General features: G+C 39.5%; 1 protein-coding gene across 4 annotated transcripts in view; it reads right to left on the bottom strand.

The window, feature by feature from the left end:
• The window catches only part of atp11b (ATPase phospholipid transporting 11B), a 48,358-nt gene extending 25,987 nt beyond the window's left edge, over positions 1-22,371 (bottom strand). For all 4 annotated transcript variants that reach the window (XM_084547911.1, XM_084547910.1, XM_084547909.1 and 1 more), the window contains exons 1-15: positions 21,945-22,371; positions 13,904-14,020; positions 11,211-11,300; positions 9,119-9,199; positions 8,701-8,808; positions 7,109-7,237; positions 4,915-5,018; positions 4,170-4,217; positions 3,922-3,986; positions 3,499-3,580; positions 3,255-3,405; positions 2,013-2,210; positions 1,502-1,660; positions 891-1,078; positions 41-109 (exon numbers count right to left, since the gene is read on the bottom strand). In XM_084547911.1, the coding sequence (XP_084404037.1) occupies positions 41-109; positions 891-1,078; positions 1,502-1,660; positions 2,013-2,210; positions 3,255-3,405; positions 3,499-3,580; positions 3,922-3,986; positions 4,170-4,217; positions 4,915-5,018; positions 7,109-7,237; positions 8,701-8,808; positions 9,119-9,199; positions 11,211-11,300; positions 13,904-14,020; positions 21,945-21,971 (1,616 nt within the window). In that variant the 5' untranslated portion in view covers positions 21,972-22,371. The remainder of the gene's footprint in view (positions 1-40; positions 110-890; positions 1,079-1,501; positions 1,661-2,012; positions 2,211-3,254; positions 3,406-3,498; positions 3,581-3,921; positions 3,987-4,169; positions 4,218-4,914; positions 5,019-7,108; positions 7,238-8,700; positions 8,809-9,118; positions 9,200-11,210; positions 11,301-13,903; positions 14,021-21,944) is intronic.
• Positions 22,372-23,397: the final 1,026 nt, after the last annotated feature.

Below are 23,397 nucleotides of genomic sequence, written 5' to 3' on the forward strand. Positions count from 1 at the left end.
TAGGAGATGCAAGAAGTAGTAAAAGAAATAAGTGACATACTTTTCTGCCTTCCCAAATGCTTTGATTTCCATTATATCTCCGTTGCTGCCAGTGAAGGCCACACCAATCCTGAGAAAGCAAAAAAAATATTTGAAGAGTGAAAATGTTGCTGGGTGACAAATCAAGTTGGAGTGGTTTTACATTTAGCTATAGCACTCCCCTTAGGATATTCAATCATTCATATACACATCAGCTGACTATGGTTTATGGTGTATGTTTATAATTCAGGAGCAAAAAGTCTGGGCGTTGTAAAGATGCGATAAAAGTCGAGTAAAAGAGTGTTAACTGAAATTAAAAAAAAAATAGCTTAGTCAGCTATTAGCTATCAGCTTAGTGGTTTGAAACACTGACTTCCTGAATCATCATGAAACCTTAATGTTTAGTAAAACAATACAGTACAATGGGCCTATTTTTAATCATTACAAGCTATTTTCCTGCTTGAGGCTTTTTGTAACCACTCCCTCGACACTGAACTGCTGCCTGTGCTATATATCTGTGCCACAGAAAGGAACAGGTGGCCAACAGTTCAACCTCCACAGGTATTCCAATGTCATTTAGCAGCTGACACAATCAGCAGAGGTTGTACAATTTAACACCATGTCAAAAGTAAGGATTTATATTTGTTAAAAAAGGAAAGAAGCGGACATAATAGCTCGTGTTCAGCTGAAGCAAAGCCAAAAAGACTCTGAAACAGATCAGGACAGACTCTCAAAACATATGTTCTTGCATTATTGGAGGTCCACACATGGATAATAAAGACTAGAGTGTGAAACCACAGGCCCTTAAGAGTAAAACTTAAACTTAGACCATTTCCTATCTGAAACTAACAAAAGCTGTAATGCTACTGCACCTCTTTGTTGCCTCTACTAATGCTTTCTCATCTGGTGAAGAGGCATAGTATTCCATGTGACTGGAGGAGAAACCGTTGGCGTGGGAGAAAGGGTCCCCTCCACCAACGAGACAGTCAGGCTGGTCGTAGCTGATCTGAACCGTGTGACACAATGACACCGCCTGGAGAAACAGCAATTCCTCACCAATCTGGTTGGAGGGACAACAAAGAAGAAAGATGAGGGGGGAAGAATAAATAATATAAAGTCTTAGACAGCGAAGTACTGTGTGTCACTTTAACCGTAAGCCAAATAAGATTCATAGAGGAAGGAGTAGAGCCTATAATGCACACACTGAATGTAAATTTGAACACTCTGTCCTTATGTTTACAATGATGAATCATATAAATTCATAGGCCTTTTAACATTTCTACTTCTGAGGAGCACAAGTGCACATTTCTTTTACTGATCACCTGAATGGCCTGAAGTAAAAAAGAAATGCATACATTTTTAAAATTAATCTTTTAACATGCTATGGCTCTGCATGCTTGATTGCAGCAATAGAAAACAGTGTATAAATACAGCATATGTGTGCCAAAAGAAAATGAATGTAAGGAGTATGCATGCAAGTTACCAGGCGAGGCGTAGAACCATCTGGTGAATCATCTGTCATTCCCTCTGGAACTAGTTTGCCATTAACTTCCCGGTACTTGGTTCCGTTAATTGAACACTCGCGGAACTGCATTTCATTTTCTGTTAGCGTACCGGTCTTATCAGTGAACACATACTCCACCTAGGAAACAGAAACACACAGATGAACACAGGAACTGAGAATAAATAGTGGTAAGAATAACATATATATATATATATATATATATATATATATATATATATAATTATACTTAGAAATTTAGTATGACCAAGCAGTATGTATACACAAACAGAAACTTGAATTACAGATTAATTGTATGTGTTTTAAATCTCTTCGTATGTCCATATTTATTGCAATACTTCCTGCTGTGAAGTATATTACTAAGGGACACACAATCCAAACTTTTTTTATGCACATAGCATTTTAAAACACTCATTTATTTGTTTTGTTTATACATATTAGAGTAAATGTATGTATCTTAACTTCTCCATACCTGCCCTAACTCCTCATTGAGGTCAGAGGTGTTGACCTGAGCTTTCTGGTCACTTTCCTCGTGGTAAAGGTCCAGATCCCAGCCGATGAAAAAGGAGCCCAGGAACTTTTGCATCTCCACAGTAACATAAAGTGAGATGGGGATGATGAAGTTATAGAGGACCAGAAAAGCCAAGAAGTCTGAGATGAACTTTAAGATCTGAGGGAGGAAAAGAGACATTTTATAAAACTGTGGCACAAGAAAGAGTACAATACAGCAAGAGAAGTCAAACTAGCTGTAATAAATCTAACAAATGTAAGTAGTCTGCATTGTTGTAAACTATAAGAATTTAAAGGAATATGTTTCTTTATAAAGTGTTTCTTTATAAAGTGTCCCTTTATAAATCTGAGCCACACACAGAATGATGGGACCACAGCACTTATCCTTCTAAATTAAATCAGACAGAGTAATTCATTCCCATTAAGGAGTTAATTACCTCATGTGACAGGAAAGGAGAGTGAGAAAGAAGCAGACAGAAAGTAGCAGCTATACAAAAAGACATGTTTATGACATGCTAGACAAGGAATGAGTTCATATCAAGACATTATAACAACTAATAATGCTACATTGTGGTGCGAATTGTTTTGGTTGGACTTGGAGATTGTAATCTTCAGGATTTCAACTTATAAAAATTCCCTGGAGAGAGGAGACAGTCATTGATAGAGAGTATACCACTGTTTACAAGGCTAGCAGGGTTTTGGAGCATCTGTTATACTAAATCTAACAACACGGTCATTAATTTGTTGCTGGTATTCCTCTCCGTCTCCAGGGAGGAAGCTGGCTAGTGCATAACTGTGACTTTTTATCTCTCCCTTTTCACAGCACATACAGACTTCTGTTCTCTCTGACTGATTAGTGCTGGCAGGTAGGCTGATACGCCAGCAGGACGTCCTAGTGACAGGCGCTTCCCTACTTACGCCTTGTCACAAAATCTAGAGACACTAAAAGCAGCCCTCTAGCACCCTTCTAGGTTTTTGTGTGTGTGTGTATATGTGTGCACATGTGAATTCAATGCAAGCCCTAATTTTTTTATATCTTCACTTTTATTAATTTATATCAGCAAAGAGAACCAGAGGACGTGACACGGGAACAAAGTTCCATCAAAAGCCCATCTTATCTCTGGGCCTGATAGCCTGCGCTACGTACAGAAGCAAACCATTAAGAATGCATTCCTCTGATACTTTAAAAGCAAAGCAGACTAACCGGACTGCTGTTTCTTTCCTGCTCAGTCTTTTGGTTGTAGAAAGGCTCATTCCATTTCTCCTCAGCCTGCCAGGCATATTTGAGGATGGTGCTCAGGATGGCCTCGAACAGCAAGATGACCAGGTAGATGATTAGGAAGGTATTCATTGACCTAACACAGAGGGATATTATACAGTTTAAAGTTTCATTAAAGCACATCCTAAAACAATATTTTGCTTACTCTGAGAAAGCAGGAAGCACTCACTTCTCTACTGCAGAGCGTTTCTGGGACTTGCACTTATAGTTGAGTGCCATCTTGGACTCCATCCCCGTGTAAACTGCCACACCTGCAACACAGCAGTTTGTTAAAATATGTCTTGTCCATTATACTTGTGATTGATTCATGAGAATGTGTCCACAGTAGATAGTTGGCTATGCAAAAGCAATGCAACATTATAAACAAATACTTAAAGCTCTAGCTTCTATAAAGCCTGCAGATGAATCCCTTTTAAGATTTAGCTTACAGAAAAGAGCCTCGCCCACTGAGCTTGGCTTATTCCTAACACCCAATTCATTTGGGTGTTTTCCATTAGAGAAATGATTAATTTGCCCACATAGATGCTTCACTTTTGGGTGAAGGTCTGCGTTTGTAGCACTGTTTCTTTTCAGTTCCTTGATTATAACTTACCATAAATCTCTTTGGTATTTTTCAACCTGGCTCCGCGCAGCAGCAAATTCTCTGGACCCAGAGGCCTGAGAGAAAAGTAAACAAACCGTATAAACAGAGATAAAGATGGATATTGTTATAGCTTTTACATACCCTGAACTAACATACCATTGCATTTACATGATAGTGTAACCTTTATATTAGTCCTTACACTAATACCAGTCATACTGGGATGCTAATTTAATAGCATTGGAGAAAGCTGGTCTTACCTGACTATCTCCTCCCCATGCTGAGTCACAGTAATACGACCAACAAATCTGGAAAACACAACAGGCATTTCAGGTGAGTGGACTGACGAAGAAAGTAATTGTGTGCCCTCATAGTACTGGAGAAAATATCATGTGAACACAGGAAATCAGAGAAACATCTTTACATGCACTTCAGTAGCCCAGCTACTGTAAAAGGCTCAGTTTTCATCTTTATTGCATTTTCTCTGACATGCTGTAACTTTATTAGATGAATCCATCTGCAGTCTGAGCTGGTTCAGAGAGTGTTAAGACAGTGACAGCACGCTGGAGGAGGGGGCAGGGAGAAAACTGCCACAGAAAGAAGCGGCACGATCTAAAAATACACTGATCGATCCTAAAGCAGCTAGCTTAATGACAAGAGGAAGAGAGGATGTTGAATGGGGGATGAAGCAATCTCACCCCATCATACATTAAATGACACATCACTGGCAGGACATTTACGCCGAGGCTTAATTATAGTGGATTCTACAGTAGGTTCAGAAGAAGATTGTCCTAAAGCAATCCCAGAAAATGGAAAGAGTAAAATAGTTTCCCAGTCTATAGAGAAAAGAGAAAATACTATTTTCCAACATCCAAGAACAATCATTTATTTGTCTTTATCTTTCTTTCTAATGTTCTAATGTTTAATTGGAAGTATGATATAAATATATTGTGTGACTTCACAATGGGTTTTTTATACTCTCATCCTGAAGGTTATGCATGTTACCTGTACAGGTCAGCTTCCGGTTGTTGACACTCCACCACTGCCTGCAAAGCCTCCAGCTGGGACACTGACTGACAGACAGATGTCTCTGCCACAGAGTAATGGGTCTACAAACACAAAAAACTCAGTCAAATGCTATTCAGAGAAGTATTGCTAATAAGTCAGTTAATAATGTCTTAAACCATGACATCAACAAACAATATGTGGGTGAACTATACGTTCTCTTTATAGTATCTCTTTACCGGGGGTTAAAAAGTCTCCACCAAAAAAAAGGTCACACACTCTAATATTTCGTTGGACCACCTTTAGCTTTGATTACAGCACACATTCACTGTGGCATTGTTTTGATAAGATTTATTTCCATCCAGTGTTGCATTCATTTTTCACCAACATCTTGTATTGATGATGGGAGAGTCTGACCACTGAGCAAGGCCTTCTCCATCACATCCCAAAATTTTTCAATGGGGTTAAGGTCTGGACTCTGTTGTGGCCAATCCATGTGTGAAAATGATGTCTCATGCTCCCTGAACAACTCTTTCACAATCTGAGCCCCATGAGCCTCTGAGCCTCTCTTCTTACCCTGATCTACTCTGGTAAATCTGGACTCATCAGACCACATGACCCTCTTCCATTGCTCCAGAGTTAATCCCTTGAGTTCCCTTCTCATTGTACGTGTGGAAATGCTCTTACTTTCACTATTAAACATATTCTTCCTCGAAGACGATGGTTCCCCACTATTCTTCCAGTTTTTAATAATGCATTGGACAGTTCTTAACCCAGTTTTAGTAGTTTCTACAATCTCCTTAGATGTTTTCTCTGCTTGATGCATGCCCATGATTTGACCCTTCTCAAACAGAGTAACATCTTTTCCATCTTCCACAGGATGTGTCTTTCGACATGGTTGTTTAAGAAATGAAAAGCTACTCGTTGCATCAGTTGGGGTTAAATAATCTGTTGCCAGCTGAAAGACAATCACCCATACAGTAATTATCCAATAGGAGGCTCGTATCCATTTGCTTAGTTAAATCCAGGTGGTGACTTTTTTTTTGGCCAGGCAGTGTATGTACTAAGTCATGGGTTGATTTTCCCAACTGAAAACTCTGTATCTTGAACAGTATCCTCAGTGTTGACTAAAAGGGCAAAAAGGTGCAGCAACGTAACTTTTCAAAGGAGACTTTAATGATTAATTCAATTCTTTTATTTGATTTATTTTATATGTGAAAACTAAACTGTGCAAACTACTCTTTTTTTAACAGGATGCTGTACTGGAGTGTCTAAACACTTACAGTAGGAATTCTGGCCAATTAGGCCATTTTGGATATTTGCATTTTTTGAATATTACTGAAATCATTATGCATATCATACTGTAAATTCTGAATAATGTGCCATTAATAATAATATTCGCTATTCTGTAAAAATAAATAAATCACTCAGTAATAATTGTTACAGAGGGAACCAGATATGGGTAGAACTTGCTTTGGCAACTGGTGTTGTCCAATTACAAGAAGTACTCTTTTGTCTGAGTTCAACTGCAGGAAGTTATTGCTTATCCGATTTTTAATGTCATAGAGGCAGTTGCCATGTCTCCAAATTATGTGTCCAAGAGGAAGCACAGATAAATAAGGAAAATAAAATTGGTTCTAGGCACTAATACTGTGCATTACCCTAACAGATGCAACTGACAGCAATTCTATATCTTACACTATGTCTATACCTTAAAGTGTAAAGACTGTACACACACGTTTCTAGGTCAACAATAAAAACCCACCACGCTGTGTAAATAAACTGTAGCTGAAGCAGCTGGATTTCATTAGAGAGACAATTAAGTTACATATCCTTTGGCAAGACTGGGGGTTGTGGGGTGGTGTAGGGAGGAGAGAAGAGGATACAAGAGGAGTTTCTAAATACAACATTAAGAAGTGTAAAATTGTTAACAAATGAAAAATTGAATGAGCATCAGTGGAACGGTCTCCATGTACAGAGCTTTAATATCAGGATAATTAGCCTTAAGACCCAGGAAGCAAGTATATCATCAATTCTATTTTCCTGTGCACCACCCCAAATACTAGTTGGACCACTCACTTGTTGCAGTGGCTCAGACCACACAGCAACCTTAATACGTGTACTATCTGACCACTTTCTGCATGTACTCCAGGATGCCTGAATGTGAGTTATGTGATTGACATCGCATACAGACCTTAAGATTGGTCTCTCCATCGAGGCTGGCTGTGGTGATGTGACAGGTGCCATCTGCACGATCTGACGACAGCAACGCCAGGTCAGCTGGGAACGTTTCATCTTTAGCCACACGTACGATGTCCCCTACCTGCAGGAACACTCGGGTTAATACTGGTCAAATTTTAAAACCATGACTTAGACAGAAAGTTAAATTAATGTGCGAAAAAAAAAGACCATTCTCTGCACTTGTATGAGGCTGTTTAACTGGGTTAAAAGATAAAAGGTACACATTTGCCTTAATTCAACAACATACACGTTCCTACTGGCATTTAAATTGCCCCTTGGGGACAAATAAAGCGACTTCAGTAGTTTTGCTTTTCCACATATTCTAATTTCTTTATAAGATAAAACAGGGTACTCCATTTGTTACTGTCAATTTCCTTAGAAGCTATGTGAGTAAATGTTATCTGTGAGTAAGAAATAAAAAATGTCACACTGTGACTTTGACTCTGCTGGCACTGCAATCTCAAACCTCCACTGACACATAACAACTCCGTACACATCTGTGCCTTTGCAATTTATAATCTCACTCCTGTAGACAGCAAGTCTCTTGGCTGTGACTGGATAAACAATTCAAAGTGTACTTGACAAGTTTTAAGGTTTATTTACCTTTTTAGAACACACGTCATTTAAGCAGCATGTGTGCTTCAAATATACTGTGACCTCAGAGGATTTGTGTCCACTATAATGTTCTGAATAAAAGGCATAGCATGGCAGAAAAAAAAATATTGCATCTTTGAGAAAAGAGGAAACAGCAAGAACTGTTCATGCTAATATAGTAGGTATATTAGAAGCATGCAAAGTAGCTGAAAAAAATCTGCTGATTGCCTCACATACTCATTTACTACTACTTAAGACCACGACAAGTGCGGGCTACAGCAACAAGTAATTTATGATTATGTTGCCACCACGTAAGACCTGGGCAAACATATAATCAGGACACAACTAGACAGCTGTATTCGTAACGGCTCCACAAGGCAAAGCAGGCACGGCCCATACAAGGAGAGAGAAGCGTTTCATTGGAGGCAAAATTAGTAAATGCCCCCGGGTGCAAGATGAGTCGTCTTCTTAACATACCATTAAAAATGACATATCCTATAAAAAGAACATAAAAAAACAATTTCATGTGGCCTTAAATGGTCATTTGGCGTGTGCCACATTGTTAGAAAATACTAACCTAGAGCATTTGTAGTTAGATGTGTTGCAAGCACCATTAACAAAGCATTCCAGTCACGTTTTGTGCTCAACACTGTGAATGTCTCAGGTTCTTTCAAACGTAACTCAAGACACAGAGCTCCTTTCATTGGTCAGATTATATCTTTCTATGTCTTTCTATCACTAGCACTAGGAATTTAACAACCAAGTCAAAGTTAGTGAAAGTTAGTGCAAAAATCAATTTTAAGAAACTTTAAGGTAAAGCATTTCCCTATTAACAAGCATAGCGATTTACTTTGGTAGAAACTTTTCTGCTCTTGATCAAAGAGGACATCTCTGAACTGGAATAACTGGCACAACAAAGTTCCTTCAGAGTGTAGCTTTTTGAGATCTTACCCTGATATTCTTTGATCTTGTCTGCACCAGACTTCCACTGCGCACCACAAACACTGGAGCTCCATTCACCTCATTGTCGGCCTTGTGTCTCAGCCAATCCTCATAGCCCTATAAAGACATCAACTGAAGTCACATAACGCAAAAGACAGATGGTTTATAGAATTTATTGTGTGACATGTTCATGTGTTGTTGGTATGACTAGTCACTGATCAACTGACCAGTTGCTCAAGTAATTCAAAAAGCACCGTTTATAATGTCAAGGTCATTACTTGACCGTTGTCAAAATTTGTTTATATTTTACTGTGGAAAGTCGTACCATGTACCAAGTCAAGAGAATATTGAATTTAGTTGAAACTTTATTTTAGTTCCCCATTATCAGGCCAACAAAGAGGAAGCTACCATGTTTCTGTGTTCTCACCTGTTTTATGGCAGTTACTGCAATCACAAAGAAAAGAGGCAGACCACTGGTGATTGGGGAAGTTGGGGTGTCTATCATTAACTGGAAAAGAAAAGAGAAGACAGAATTTAAAAAAAAAAAAAAAAGGGCGTGACCTATTTGAGAGTAAACAAGCAAACTAGAAAGACAACAGAGAGAAGTAGAGGCTGATGTGTCAAACAGGAAACCAGCTTAACTTCCCTCAAAGGTTAACCGTCACTGAACACAGAGCTAGTCACATTTGTACATCCATCTTTGTCAGGAGTGTCACCGATATCACGCCCTCTTTCATCCCTTATCTTAACCATCAAAACTAAATGCCTTCACTCAACCTAAAAAAAAAAAAAAAAAACTTTAAAAGACTATCAGGAAGTCACAGTCAGCCAAAACATCGTCACTTTCCTCCAACGTCCCAAGACCAAAGTATAAAACTGAAAATTAACCAAAAATCTTAGGGAGATTAAAAGCTTCAAATACAACATTTACTGATACATATGGATCTCAGCTATCTCACCTTTACTTGGATCAGCGAAGGACACACTTTGTTTAGAAAATTTAACACAGTGGTTTACAAAGAGTTCCACAAAAACTGCTGTGATACAAAAACTGAAAGGCAAGGCCTCATCTTTTGTAAGTGTTAGTATTTCTTTTACTTTTGAGTCCTTTTTAACAGTTAAGTTACATTTCTAAAATACAGATTGTTTTCGCAGTTGACCTTTATTGTATGGCTGAGGGTACTGAGAGACAGGAAATAGGGTTACACCGAGTGTCTATGGTTAAACGGTGAACTATTGCACTGAACCACAAGAAGTTCCCATGGAAATAGAGGAGGTTTTGCAGAGGAGCTTCTAATCATTTAGAGAAACACAGAACACGAGTCTTCCTGGTGTTTCTGTCATTACTTCCTGGATTACGTTTTAACATTTTGTTGCTTAATATTAAACTACCAGTGCAGCTGTTAATACCTCATCTGCCGCCTTTAATAGAGAATGTCACTGCAATCATTCTCACATTCGCTTTTAAGTTGGTTTGTCATTTACAAATAAGTGAACACATATCTGTAAGAAAAATTACACAGGATAAGGCATTGATGCCACTTATATTAATGCAGCCAACTCTCATTTTTCAGTTTTAATTAAACCTTTTTGAAAATGCATATAAAAATTACGGCGGTGCAAATTACAGATACCCTTGAGTTTGTGACCACTAGTGCTATAATGCAGTGCTTTTATGAGTTGGTCCCCTATTTTATTTGCTCTCATAAGAGGGTTAGGCAATTCACATTCCTTTTATTGTGTCACACTGTTGCCCTGATGTGCAGGTGGCTGTAATAAACAAAACAAAAACAGCACAGGCAGGAAAAAGGAAGAATTATAGGATTGGGTTACATATTAAAATGTGAATCAGTCATTCAGATGTGTTAAGAGGAAGAAAATGTACTTAACTTGTCTGTTAGGTCTTAGAGAAGAAATGAAAGACACTGAGACCTTTTTTGGATTGTTAAAGAAAATACATTCATAGGAGGTCTTCTTATTAGAAGGGAGTATAATTGAAGCCTTTCAATGGTCAAAATGCCATCTAAGAAAAAGTCATGTTCACATTGCCAAGATAAAAAGAGGTCCTTTGTCCGTGATCTAAGACTAAGCTGACTTCAGCTTCAGTGACAAGTTGAGTGGTGAAAAGAGGGGCCTTTTTAGATGGAGTCAAGTCAATTGCTTTGGCTCCACTACACAGTCCCAAATAAATCAGGAGAAGGCTGAAAATGTGAAAGCCACATCCTACTTCAGCACAGGATGACTGATGCATAGTGAAGGCCCAATGCTGAGGGGCTGGCCGTAAAGACACACATATTACTAAATGTGTGGATGTTTTAATATAAAGACAGACGTGTCTTTCTTGTGGTCTATAGAAGTCGATGAGTCACTTTCACACTCGCTCATGCTCGACAGACACACACAAGTTTGTATTTAGGGCAGGAAAATTGAGATCACAGTTGACTGCTCACGATTTGAATGAGGAGAACGTCTATGTGCAGGAACAACTCATTCATGTGTTGCTTTGTGAGTGTTATTACCTGTACAAGGAAGATGATGAGAAAATAGAAGTTGGCTATTCTTCTGAACTGCTCGAACAGATTCTTGGGGACAAAATTCCAAACTGTGTACTGAAAGAAAATGAAACAACACAACACTTCAGTCATTATTTAAGACCTTTAAAATCCCCTTTGAATGACAGATGGAATTGCATTTGAAAAGTATGTATAAATAGAAGCATGACAGTCTGAATATTATGACCATGTGCATCCTGGTGCCATATGTGCCCCAGGTCAGTGACACACCCGGCCGTCCACGGGATGTGAAAGAAAACGTGATTCATCTTCCACTGCTCTGTGGTCCAGCTCTGATGCTCATGTGCCCTGACTGGTGAGCAGCAATGTAGCCCCATACAAAACAAACTGCAAGGCACTGTGTGTTCTGAGATACAGTAGCTCGCCTGTTGGATCGAACCACACGGGCCAGCCTTCGCTCCTCACATGCATCGATGAGCCTTGAACGCCCCTGACCCTGTTGCTTGTTCAATGTTTTACCTTCCTTGGATGAATTTTGATGAGTACTGACTACTGCAGTCCAGGAACACCCCACAAGTGCTGCAGTTTGGCGATGCTCTAAACCAGTCATCTCGCCATCACAATCCTTCCACTTATCCATATTTCCTGCTTCTAACATCAACTTTGAAGGCAAAATGTTGACTTGCAGGTAAATACACTATATTACCAAAAGTATTCGCTCACCCATTCAAATGATCAGAATCAGGTGTTCTAATCACTTGGCCTGGCCCCAGGTGTATAAATTCAAGCACTCAGGCATGCAGACTGTGAAACAAGACATTTGTGAAAGAATGGGCCGCTCTCAGGAGCTCAGTGAATTCCAGCGTGGAACTGTCATAGGATGCCACTTGTGCAACAAATCCAGTCGTGAAATTTCCTCGCTCCTAAATATTCCACAGTCAACTGTCAGCTCTATTATAACAAAATGGAAGCGTTTGGGAAAAACAGCAACTCAGCCACGAAGTGGTAGGCCACGTAAAGTGACGGAGAGGGGTCAGCGGATGCTGAAGCGCATAGTGCAAAGAGGTCGCCGACTTTCTGCACAGTCAATTGCTACAGAGCTACAAACTTCATGTGACCTTCAGATTAGCCCAAGTACAGTACGCAGAGAGCTTCATGGAATGGGTTTCCATGGCCGAGCAGCTGCAGCCAAGCCACACATCACCAAGTGCAATGCAAGGCGTCGGATGCAATGGTGTAAAGCACGCCGCCACTGGCCTCTAGAGCAGTGGAGACGCGTTCTCTGGAGTGATGAATCACGCTTTTCCATCTGGCAATCTGATGGACGAGTCTGGGTTTGGAGGTTGCCAGGAGAACGGTACATTTCAGATTGCATTGTGCCAACTGGGAAATTTGGTGGAGGAGGAATTATGGTATGGGGTTGTTTTTCAGGAGCTGGGCTTGGCCCCTTAGTTCCAGTGAAAGGAACATTGAATGCTTCAGGATACCAAAACATTTTGGACAATTCCATGCTCCCAACCTTGTGGGAACAGTTTGGAGCGGGCCCCTTCGTCTTCCAACATGACTGTGCACCAGTGCACAAAGCAAGGTCCATAAAGACGTGGATGACAGAGTCTGGTGTGGATGAACTTGACTGGCCTGCACAGAGTCCTGACCTGAACCCGATAGAACACCTTTGGGATGAATTAGAGCGGAGACTGAGAGCCAGGCCTTCTCGACCAACATCAGTGTGTGACCTCACCAATGCGCTTTTGGAAGAATGGTCAAAAATTCCTATAAACACTCTCCTCAACCTTGTGGACAGTCTTCCCAGAAGAGTTGAAGCTGTAATAGCTGCAAAAGGTGGACCGACATCATATTGAATTCTATGAGTTAGGAATGGGATGGCACTTCAGTTCATAGAATGAGTAAAGGCAGGTGAGCGAATACTTTTGGTAATATAGTGTATATCACACACTGACAAGTGCTACCAAGATGAGCAGTGTTTTTATAATTCACCTGTCATAATGTTGTGGCAGATTGATTGTAACTTTTCAGTACAGAAGACATGTTTGCATATTGTTATAATTACTATATACTGGCACTGCACAGTTGAAAATAAACCTTTAGTTTAACTTTTTTTAACTGTTCCTATCCCTCAAATCTCAAGACTTATAATCAGTTCTTCAATAATACTGGTACTGTGACTATCCGCTCAGTCATTTAATCAATGACAGCTATCACTGCTGGAGACAGGCAGGAGCCGCTTAGGATTGTTTGTCCAGTCAGTGTTCAAACTGACCTCCTAATCCTCTCTCTCTATCTCACACAACGTTTTCTGTTTTTTTCTGTACTGATTCTGCTATCAACAAATCACGTGGAAAGTTTATCTCTCTCCTACTAGAGAGATTCACACTAGTGCATTTCGAGGCGGCCCTGTGGGTGTAAGCAATCAGCTCATGGGTTTGGAGTTTTTGTAGGTGACACATTTTATTCAGCTATGTTTGATGTCGCTGCACTGCCAAAACATTGCAGGTCATTTCTTTCTGCAACACAGAAGTCTTTTGGAGTAGTGACACATAATTACTTGTTATAGTATGCAAGATAACACAGCTTCCAGTAAAACATGTTGACTACAGGATTCTGGGAACCTTCACAGTCCAAGCACCATGGGGAATATGTCATTAGTAAAATATTTCAGGCAGTACAACTTTTGGTACCTTGGATGAGATGATTCTGTTGTCAGCAAAGCGTTGTGGTACGTAGTGGCCATGCTGCGGGAAACGGTTTGCTACATAAACCGTCCTGGTGTCACTCTGATGAGGGGGGTCAAAGCCCTGAGTGAAGGGAGGAAACGAGAGAGAATGTGGAAAAATGTGGAGAGGGTGGGGCAGAAAAACACAAGGAAAAAAACAAGTTATTTTATAACTCTTAGTACATTCCTTATACTAGACATTTTTTCTTTCTTGACAGGCTTTCTTGAATATTAAATACAAGTCTACTTTAAATCAAAAGATATTTTAGTTTCATCTAAGTGGCTTCTTCAATGGTTTTCCCACCTGAAACTCATATGACTAAGATCTGTCAACGACCAAATACTTTATGGACATTGATTTGTCCATTAATAGAGCAATAACAGGACTGCAGACAGATTGATCTCAGTAACCTCTTCAGCAGGTGAGGCAACAAAATAAGGTTTCACCGTAATCTCTCCTAAAACCATGTAAAACACAAATACAGGCAAGGAAAACAAGACTCAGCTTTTCCTCGAAGATGACACACTTCAAATCCCAAGGACTAATCGCGGACTAAATTAGAATTGCAAGCAATTAACTCAAATGAGTGTTGGCTGGTGGAATATGAGACTGTGACCATACTTTAAAGTAAGTCATTTTATAGTGTTGACACTGGAGTGTGTCAAACTACTCAAAGTCTAAACCAAACTAAAATTGTCCCGGGGCAACATTTTGTTCTTCTGTTTAGTGCGGTTTCAGTCACTTTATAGTTGGGAGCAAAGCTATTTTTAACGTGCTATTAGATTTTCTAGAGCAGCTGAGGTTAACCGGGGCCCTGACGGATTCAACAATAAGAAACATAAAGAGAAGCAATACTAGATACCGCACTAGTGTTGTACGTCATACAAATGCAGTTCAGCATCAAAACAAATCCTCCTAGTCATCTTATCCTGAAGATAGTTTACATATACACTCGTTTGCCAGTGCATTAGGTACACTTGTAAAAACCAATGCATTGTAATATAACACTCCTGCATTAAATCTTAGCTTCACAAAAGTTAGTGTATTCAGCATTTGTTCAAAATAAAGAACTGTTGATTCATCTGTGTGTTTTGATTTTGGAGGATGAGGTTTGCTAGTACTACTGAATTGTGTTGTGTTGTACCGACATGTTTCTATTATTCTGACGACTCCATTTTGGTCAGTGGGCTGAGCTAAATAACAGAAACACCTTTGTGTTTAATTCAATTCAGTTTAGTAGCAACAAAAACTACATCCTCCAAATTGATCACACAGTTGACTTACCACCTATACACAGTTTCTTGAAGGGTGATTTAGTGCAGAGTGTTGCATTCGTTTTCACTGGTGCACCTAATGTCTTGTTAAGTGAGTGTATGTGTATGTGTATGTGTATGTGTATGTGTAAGGCCCTGGTTTAAGTTTACACCTGAATGAAACAAAAGTCCTACTCCAAAACAAATGTACTGTGAAAAATAAAATCATTCCACACCGATTAAACTAAGTGCAGGCAAAAAAGATTAGGTGAACTGTCATGAGTTCATCACCAGTCTTTTCTTCTAACCACAGAAATTCAGTGACATCTGTAAAGTCTTAAGAAGTGGGTCATAGTAACAGTCAATGTGGGAAATTTAGACACTTTTATCAGATTACTGTTCTAATATATTCTGATAATGATTTCTCTGTCACACCCTACCCAACTGCTCTACTAAGGTTTCTTACAAGGCTGCTCACAGTCATGTGCAAATGTTGCATGACGTAGGTTTTAACACACACCCATGTACACACACACACAGGAACACATCCGGGCCACGTCACTCACTCTCACACCGATTCACCTCTGTTCAGGGACACATGTAAACTATTACTGCCTTTCTGTGCAACTCGCTCCAGCTCTCCATATTCTGCTTCTGTCTTACTAGTTTATAAATGACTGATCTCTACCTGAACCCATTGTGTATATATTCTTCAATGTAGCATTTATAAAAGTCACACAGTCTTTAATTTTTATGGTCAACATAATGAGTGCACAAACTTTGATGGCTTTCCTTAGCTCTAAGTTAATGTAAATGATCTTATCTATATTTATATGGAACCAGTAAAACCAACCATTTCTTTTTCACCCAGTACTTTCTCAATTAAGTTCATTGCACACATTCTGGGCAAAAACAGTTGTCTTAAACTCCTATGCTAAAACATTCAGTGGCTGGTTTGTGGTGATTTAAGAAACTGCAACTCTATGCATCAATTCTGTTCAACAATTAAATTGCATGGCTCCTTTTTACCATGCTCTACAATTTGCTTTGTTTCACAGGTTTAACACAGGGAACCACCTACTCAAACACACAGTATGTATACTGGAACCTGTCTCACCAGCGCACTGACCCAGTCAGCCCTGGCAAACAGTGGCCTTTCTCAAGTTTCTGACCAGGGAAACACACCCACAAGTAAGAAGTTCTCACAGATTTCAAGTAAATGAATAGCCTCTGGTGAAACCTTCTTACTGCAAGTGTAATAATATATCTTAAAAAACACCATAGTGAAATGTATGAATAGTAGAAGTTTTACAAATGAAAGTCAACAGAACATGAGAGCTATGAAGAACGTGATCATCCTGCATTGAATTCAGGTCAGCATACAGTACAGCACAGCTTAGAGTTGCTTCTTATAGTCAGAAAAACATACACAATACTATTACTGATTGCCAAGCTCTCCAGAAGCTGTTATATTTAAATATAATGCAAGTACAACATGACCTATCAACATATATAAACTACACAACAATTGCAGGTGCTGACAAGCCAGGAAGCGAGTGTTGTAAGCAAGAAAATCCAACATCTAGCAAAGCAATTGTTGAGTCACTGACATTGATCAATGAGCTATTACATCTTTGCAGACAGCTTATGGTAATTTTGTACTTGAAGACCGTGAACATCTTACTTAATACACCTTTACATAGTTGCTGCAAGGAACCAGACATTTGGTTGCCTGAAGATTTCCCACTCACATTCACCACCCAGTTTTCCAGACAGTCTGAGGAGTCAGATATTCGAGCTATGCACCACATCAATGAGCTGACGTTTAAGTTGCTTAATCATTGATAGCCTTCCTAACAGTAACTTAGTCTAACTGCTGGCATGTTGCACATAAACTGGCCTGTGTAACTGTAAGAAAGACGTGGACTTGAGAAATTAAGGGAAGCACCGTACTCAGTGCTTCCATAAGCACCCCATTGCAACTTTAAGACAGTTAGTGGGTGTGCTTTCATGAACTCCAGTATCTTGGATAAGCCTTTGTTTTGAGATAGTTATGCTAGCTGGAGTACTCTGCATGTATTTATCTTATCCCAGGTTCTGACCACTATCGACTACCCACACAAGCAATAGTGACAATACCAGAAACAATGGCCGAAACAAAAGCATCTCACTTCTGGAGCAATGATGAAACACATTTCACCCTTGGTGACAGAATTCATCTAGAGTGAAGTAATATGTGAGTTAAAAAAAAAAAAAAAAAGAAGGCTGTAATAAACAGATTATAGGACCCCTACTCAGTGGAGAAAGTCATAAACAAACATCAAAATTCACATAAGCAACCGTGATGCAGCAACTTCCATTTTTTACACAATTTTTAAATGACACGCTTGGTCACCTTCCTCTTTAGACTAACAAAGTCTGTCTTGAAACTGACTTTCCTCCACAAAAACACAACAAAAGCAGGCGAGTTACTTGCATATTTGTCATTAATTGCTGATTCGTGTTGTAAATACCACAAGCCCCTGGGAAAATGGCATGCAGTAATCAGTAACCAGGATACTATTAATAATCATGTAAGGAGGGGTATGAATACCCACATTCAAACACAGGCACTGTTGTCCATGCATTAGTGACACTTCACAATGAAAAGATGTAATATTTAAGAGTTTCTGGATCATATTGTTGGGGTTACAGTTGTGTCAAGGTTTTAGTACAAAGAAACAAGGCGGTGTGGAGGCTGACAATGTGGAGAAACAATGTCTAAGACTGATAAAAACTTAACCAGTGCCACTGAAAATCAGCAGTTTATTATTTTGTTGATCTACAATGTCTCACTTATGTGTAGCATAAGTGAATTGCATGTAACACAAGCTGTATTTAGCTTTCACAGGTGTCTACATTTACAAGGGGAGCTATGGCTACCAAAAGAACTGTGAACACATTGCCTATTTCCATGATATGCCAATTATCACTAACTGAAGCCTGATAAATACATCACTCATTAAAAATAAAATACAACTAGAGCAGCACTCAGTCGCATCATCTACTTTATTAATCCGCTGTTCATGTTCCAGATTAATCAGTTATCTGTTTTGTGAAGTAAAGGTTGGAAAACTTTTGCATTATAATTTCACCGAGCACAAAGTGACATCTCCAGGTGTGTTATTTTATCGATGACAGTCCATTGTCACGTGCAACAATGAAAAATATCAATGCAGATGACGGCTTATTTGACAATTAAGTGGTTCTTCAACATCTTGACATATTAGACAACCAGCAGTGATGATGAGCCAAAAATCTTATTAATGACTTTATGAAACGCAAACGTCGGAAGACTAAAAAAAGTGCTGATGTCACATTTGGCTAGACAGTGACCAGATAGATGTACGACATTAATTACGCCAATCAGCAGAAGCCCCAGAAATTTTAGCCCAATCAAAACAAGTAGATGGATTTAACAGGAAGCAGATAAGTTGCAGACAGATTTCAAAGAGGGACCAAATTTGTGTCAAGGAGCCATTGTGTGCTGTGTCACATATTGTTGCACAGAGCTATTAAACATATTAAGTGTCTGTAACACTTCAGCAAAATAGAAATACAGACAGTTTACTAACCACTACACTGGCTAACTTGTTAACACTGCACACAGCAGAAATCACACCTATTATTTCGTCAGCTAACTCTTGTGGCCACATCACTTTGAAGGCTGACAGGCAATTACTTCCTGCTTAAAGCCTACAAGTCCCAGAGTGCCTTGGGCGAATCATTGCCATGAACACTGGCACCGCAATACAACCAAGGCAATGCACTGAGACTTAAATCAAGAGGCGTGTGATGTAATGAGATGAGCTAATTGGAAAAGTAAAAGGGCAGAGAGGTAGCTGCATAAAGATCAAGTGACAAAGACAAAGAAATACAAAGAGGAAGACGGCGGAAAAGCACAGAAGCACAGAGACTGTCGGTAGTCAAATGTTCTGGGCGGTGCTTTTGATGGTATATGTGATGACAACGGCAATAATAACCTGACTACAGACATGTCGAACTGCTAACAAGGTGTGACAGAAAATGAATGCCCAGGAGCAGAGTTACATAAGATAAGGAAGTATTCTATTACGAATGACAACGGATAGTTACTTACCAGATGTTTTACTTCTTTCATGTTCATGAAAGATCCTTAATATGAATATGACTATAAAAGTGTAGGATTTCGTGTCAGCTCACCAGGCTTAGGTGCAAAGAACATGCAGTTGTCTATATATATTAGTGTATTTTCATTGAGGTCTGAAATAAAACTCATCAAGCAGAAACTGAATCAATAATTGATACAGAGGTAATGCATCAATGAGAGCTAATATCCTCTAATAAGCTCGGTTATCAGAGGATATTGCTCTCATCTCATCAATCTGCCATCAGACAAGCAAGATGTTAACGGATATTTACAGTTAACAGCGATTAAGGTCTTTGTCAAGAGGCATACGTCACATTTTATAGAAGTGAGAGGAACTAGCCTAGAAGTTAGCCCCGACTTCCCCAGCCCACAAATTTGTAGTGGGAGAAAGTATGTCTGGAAAACACTCTCTTTTATGAACTTTTTATGCCACGGCAAAGATCTCTTGGGGTAATAAAATAATTTTGCCGGGCTTTATGCGGTGATAGAGAGAAGAGTAACAGCAGCGTAGTCATAAACGTCATGTGAGCACCGTTGGGCTGAACAAAAAAGCTCTGGTTGTATGACTACTTCATTGAGTGCAGATAAATATTTCCGCAGTATTTGTCGAAACTGGGCCCATAATGAAATCCAAATGGGGTGTGACCAAATTCCTACTCTAGTGTGGCTAGAAATTGGTAGTCTCTTGCATTAAAATGGAAGCTGTCCGGCAGCAAGATCACACACACACACTTTTAAGATCTCCCGAACATCCCAGTGTTCTTTTACATTGTTGTGATGGGAATGAAACTATTGCTCCCTTGGAAGAAGTAGGAAATCAATATGAAAACTAATAGTCAGCAATAACAATAATGGTCAGAGAATGGTCAGCAATAACATATTGGCTGCAATTAGTGATTCTCCAAGGGGAATACTGGCGTGGACAAAGGTTGCCATGTCTTGCTCGCAGAATGATATGTCAAGAGTTTTCCCACATGTAGGGCTTTTACGATGTAAATGCACCAGCACTAGAATGATGTCAGAACCGCTTAGGGAAGAAATCTGACATTAAAAGTCAGCCGTACTGCCATTTAGGGCTCTCATACATCCCCTTCCTTCTTCCTTTTTCCATAATGGGGACCCATGTCACTATAGAGGAACCGACGAACAATATAAGCGTGAATAAGCGTCACAGCACTGCCTGCCAGCTGATATTAAGGTCAGAAAAATGTCCCGCAACAAACTTTTCATTTAGGCCAGTGTTAAGATGCACTTTAATTACACTTTTAATTAACCGGGCAGGTCAATTAGATGGGGATGGGTCAAATGAGCTGAGCTAACTCAAATTAGGGGGAGGCTACCATTTCTAAATGGACAGAAAGTCTCTGCGGTGCTCTTAAAAAAAGTGATGGCAGCATTTAATCTCTTAAAGCAGAATGAAAAACTGTACGTCCTGCAGACTGCAGCCAAGCAAGAGTTAAAGGGTTTATTGAGTGTCTTTATAACTCAGCCGCAAGTACAGAGGGTAGTCAGTGAGTAAAAAAAAATAAAATAAATCAACCTTAACATTGAATAAACAGTGGCTGATCTCGTGACACGCACTCATTCATTGGTTCACATGCTCGCATACCACCTCTGCTTCAATTCGCATTAACTGTACGCTGACGCTTATCCAAACGCTACGATGTTTAAACATACACCACCACAACATCTTTGTAAGTATAACTACTGCAGGATGCCTGTGCTGGCAGCACCAGGTAAAATCAGAATGAAACAAGTCTCATTTCCTTGACATGAACCATTATTGTGGTTTGAACGCTCTGCAGATGCCTTTGCCCGCCGATGCGTCATCACAGATATGTTTGCAGGAAAACAAAAGGAGACTTCAGTAAAAACAGGCTGCTCTCTACGCGATAGGTTCTTTATTAAGAAGCTTGTTAAATATTAAGCCGGTGTTGAATACAGACACCAGGTGAATGTTTTAACGTTACAACAACAATAGGAATAGGAAGTCAAAAGTAGAGTTAAAAATAACACAGGTTAATGTTGGTTATTATCTTCTGGAAACTGAAATGACACCTAACCACATATTAAAGTTGTTTTATAAAATCTTTTAACTTGAATAAATGCGTTTATATGACTTTTTTTTTTTTAGAATAGTTCGTGAACACTTGATAAAGTGAAGTTAGCAAAGTTTTACCGTTGTTAGCCGGTAAGCTAACAACGGTTGGCTTAGTTAAGTTTCAGGTACATTTCATACGGGAAACCATTCAACAGTGGCTATAATGCTAGAAAACTTCCTAAACTCACATTCAAACCCAGCCCTTGTCTGGTGTTAATGTCTTAACTAGTTTGCTTTTTTTAAAAAATCTATTGTTTGGTAAATTAACGACAGCTAGCTAGCTACCGTAACCTGTACCTGACTGACATCTTGAGCAGTCGAATGTTTTGGACACATCGACAACAGCTAATTAGCTACGTTAGCTTGCTAAATTTTACCAAAATAAAGTTAATATAAATCTCCACAGGCTAAACCTTTATTGTGTTTGGCGCCTGTCTGGGTGAACTGTAAAAAGGCTAGCGTTATGAGGAAGGTAGGCTTTACCAGCTGCTGCCGTATCCACCGTAGCATCCTCGCAGAATAGGCTCAAAGTAGCCAGCACAGCCGCTAGCCGAGCGCTAGCAACGAGCTACTCCAACAAAACCGTCCCGAAGCATAAATATCTCCACCGAGAGGCAACTCTTGTCGGTCGCATTACGCGGCGCACTCAGGCGGTGCAACGGCGCAGAGATACACATCCAGTCTCTGCCATTCCGCGGCGATGTCGCCACAAATTATTCCAGGTAAAAGTGACAGACGGCTGGCCACGGAGTCCCAGTGAGCTACGCTGCTACATCTCTGCCCACTGCCACGATCAGTTTCACCCTGCCAGCACAAACACTGCTCTGTGCGGATACACAGTGCTCTCTGACGGCCTTTCAACGCCCCCTGCCTGTCTGTGTTCACCACAGATAGATACATAGACAGATAGATAGATAGGATTTACTTAAATACTTTTATCTAACTGCAACTGTAGATACATCAACTATATTTTATACAGTTACAGGTTTCATTTATTGTCTATTTGCAAGGTATATTCAATGAAATCCAAGTGCACTACCTGCAAATGGTGCTTCTGCGTAAAAAGAAAGATATAAAAGGAAAGCGCATTGCACAAATTAAACAGATAGATGCCCTTTTGAATAGGTCAGAATAATATTGCACAGTTTTGGGATAATGTTAAACAGTTAATATTGCAGAATAATGTTGCACAGATTAATATAATACTCTATGGGTTGGAGTAATGCTGCACAAGTAAAATAAGAAAAGAAAATAAGCAGCTAGGGGTTTATGAAATATAACTCAGGTGTGAGGCTTCAGTGCAGAGTTATGTTGGGTTAAAATAAAATGTTCCAGTCACATTAACTGGCATAGATAAAAATACAGAAATGGATCACACAAAGTTTAGAAATCATAAGTAAAACGACAAGAAAAAATCCTAGGTATCGGAAGTTACTGTAAATACTGATTATATAAGTGTATGTGTGTGATGCAAGACTGTGCGTAAACTTAAAGGACAGAAAAATAATCCTAATCATCATAGGGACAAATGGTCAAATTCAAGAAGATGCAAGTTGTGTAAATCAGCAAAAACTACAATTAAATTCAGGTGCACTACCGGAAACGGTGCAAGCATAGACAAAGACATTCGAAGATATGAGAAAATGGCCTGTTGCACAGTTCAGAATAATATGGCAGAGGTTTGGGAAAATGTTAAACAGATTAAACAATATCGCAGAGGTTATTGCACCGGTTGGAATAATATTGCACAGATTAAAACAACATTCTATTGGCTGGAGTAATATTGCACAGGTAATATAATAATAATAAAAAATAGCCAGGGGTTCATGAAATATAACTCCAGTGTGAGATTTCAGTGCAGAGTTCAGTGCCATGATGCCTTCGGGGTAATAACTGCTCATCAGTCTTGTGGTCCGTAGCCTGTATTGCTTCCCTT

Source organism: Chelon labrosus (assembly GCF_963514085.1).
Source record: "Chelon labrosus genome assembly, chromosome: 7".
Classification (NCBI taxonomy): Eukaryota; Metazoa; Chordata; class Actinopteri; order Mugiliformes; family Mugilidae; genus Chelon; species Chelon labrosus.